Below are 2,076 nucleotides of genomic sequence, written 5' to 3' on the forward strand. Positions count from 1 at the left end.
CATTATTTAAGGCAGGGAGCTGCAAGCCTCCCTCGTGAGCCGGTCACACTACAGAACAATCCGCCTGTTTCAGTCATTGTTCTAATGTTCAAAGGTGCAGAAGTCTTCGCGGTGTTAACCGTTTTCTCTAGTTCCCCTTTCAGCAGCTGGGACACAAGCTCCGCTCACTGATCGTTCTCAGAACACTGTAGTGCTGGCTTTGGGGCCCCTGAAGGGAACTGAAACACAATTTCCCCTTTCCCAGGAGCAAACAAACAGGGCAAAACTTGGGGTTTTCCTGTCTCTGTCCATCCTCTTCCCCCAAACAAATTTTGCATCTCCTTGGGCCAGATCCAGTTAATATTTCAGTATTATTTTCTCACCAAATGCAGAACTCTTCTGCTCTGTAGTGGGGGAGCACATCTTTTTTCTCAGAGGAAAGAACACAGTGAAGCCTCCTTTCACTGCTTCAGCTCCGCGTGGCCTCGGCCCATGGCGCCCCCCAACTGCTCAGCTGCCAGCACCGCAGTGGAGACAGCCGTGGGCACCATGCTGACGGTGGAGTGTGCTCTGGGGCTCACAGGCAATGCCATTGCCCTCTGGACCTTCATCTTCCGCCTCAAAGTGTGGAAGCCTTATGCGGTTTACCTGTTCAACCTGGTGATGGCTGACCTGCTGCTGGCCACCTGCCTGCCACTCCTCGCCGTCTTCTACCTGAAGGGCAAGACCTGGGAACTCGGCAGTGCCCCCTGTGACGTCCTGCTCTTCCTGCTGGCCTTCAGCCGTGGTGTAGGGGTGGCCTTCCTGACAACAGTGGCTCTAGACCGGTATCTGCGCGTGGTCCATCCTCGGCTCAGGGTCAACTTGGTGTCTCCAAGGGCAGCCTGGGTCATCTCCAGCCTAGTATGGCTTCTCATGGTTGCCCTCACTCCCCAAAACCTGCTCGCTCAAAAGGCTACCCAGAATTCCACGGAGTGTCCCAGCTTCTACCCCATAGGAGAGAGCACCTGGCAGGAGGTGCTCTTCTTCCTGCAGCTCCTGCTTCCCTTTGGCCTCATCATCTTCTGCAACACTGGGCTCATCAGGACCCTCCAGGAGAGACTCCGAGAGTCTGACAAACAGCCCAGGTTCCGGAGGGCCAGGGTGCTGGTTGCCATGGTGCTGGTGCTGTTTGGGCTGTGTTTCCTGCCTTGCGTCCTGGCCAGAGTCCTGGTCCATGTCTTTCGGGAATTTGAGAGCTGCCTTGTCCAGCGAGCCATAGTGCAGACCTCGGACATCGCCGGCAGCCTCACCTGCCTGCACAGTGTACTGAGCCCGGTCATTTACTGCTTCTCCAACCAGGCCTTCACCCACTCATACCGGAAGGTGCTCAGAAGCCTGCGAGGGTGGAAGAAGGCAGAAGAGCCGGCTGTCTCCAACCTCAGAGACTCCTATTCCTGATGATTATTGAAATCCTCAGCTTGCCTCGTTTGGGCACCACCTCAAATCTAAACAATAATCCAGTTAACCTCAGGGTCAGAAGAGAGCAACCGTACCTCAAGGATTCAGACAAGAAGTCAGTCAATGCAGTGACACACTTGGTTCCCCTGGTTTGCCCCTGCTTCTGTCACACTGCAGGGTGGCAGATTTGAATCACACAGGCAGATCCTGCTTCCCTTGCGTGGCGGCCGTCCAGATGAAATTGCCGGGCTGAGAGGAGCCCCACGGGGAGACTCCAAGGCACTATGATCGTGGAGGAGAAGGCTGCTCTTGCTCCAGCACAGGTCATGTTCTTTTTCCACGCTTCAGTTCTTTCCAGTGTGACAAACTGCTTTCTTCTTACCCACCGTGGAGCGCACAACAGCGGAAGCCAGCAGTCCCCGAGGCTCTAAAGAGGCTGCAGGTCACATTCTGCTTTTATAAAACTCTCCTTTGCTTTTAGAGGCTGTACGGAGTGCCAAAGACAGTTCAGCCAGCTACCTCTTTCACTGCAGGAAATACCTGGTAATTGCCTCAAAACTGACCTGGAAGTTCTTGCTTAACTTTTAATGTCGGGATGCTTTTTACTTTCCCTGCCCTGCTTTAAAAGAGACGCCACATCTTCATCCTAGTCCCGGG

General features: G+C 54.2%; 1 protein-coding gene across 1 annotated transcript; it reads left to right on the forward strand.

The window, feature by feature from the left end:
* Positions 1-446: 446 nt before the first annotated feature.
* Positions 447-1,419, forward strand: Gpr31 (G protein-coupled receptor 31). Its single transcript, XM_005363355.2, has one exon. It carries the CDS (start codon positions 472-474, stop codon positions 1,417-1,419), a length of 948 nt encoding a protein of 315 aa, XP_005363412.1. The 5' UTR covers positions 447-471.
* The last annotated feature ends 657 nt before the right edge of the window (positions 1,420-2,076 follow it).

This window comes from Microtus ochrogaster, linkage group LG9, assembly GCF_000317375.1.
Source record: "Microtus ochrogaster isolate Prairie Vole_2 linkage group LG9, MicOch1.0, whole genome shotgun sequence".
Taxonomy (NCBI): domain Eukaryota; kingdom Metazoa; phylum Chordata; class Mammalia; order Rodentia; family Cricetidae; genus Microtus; species Microtus ochrogaster.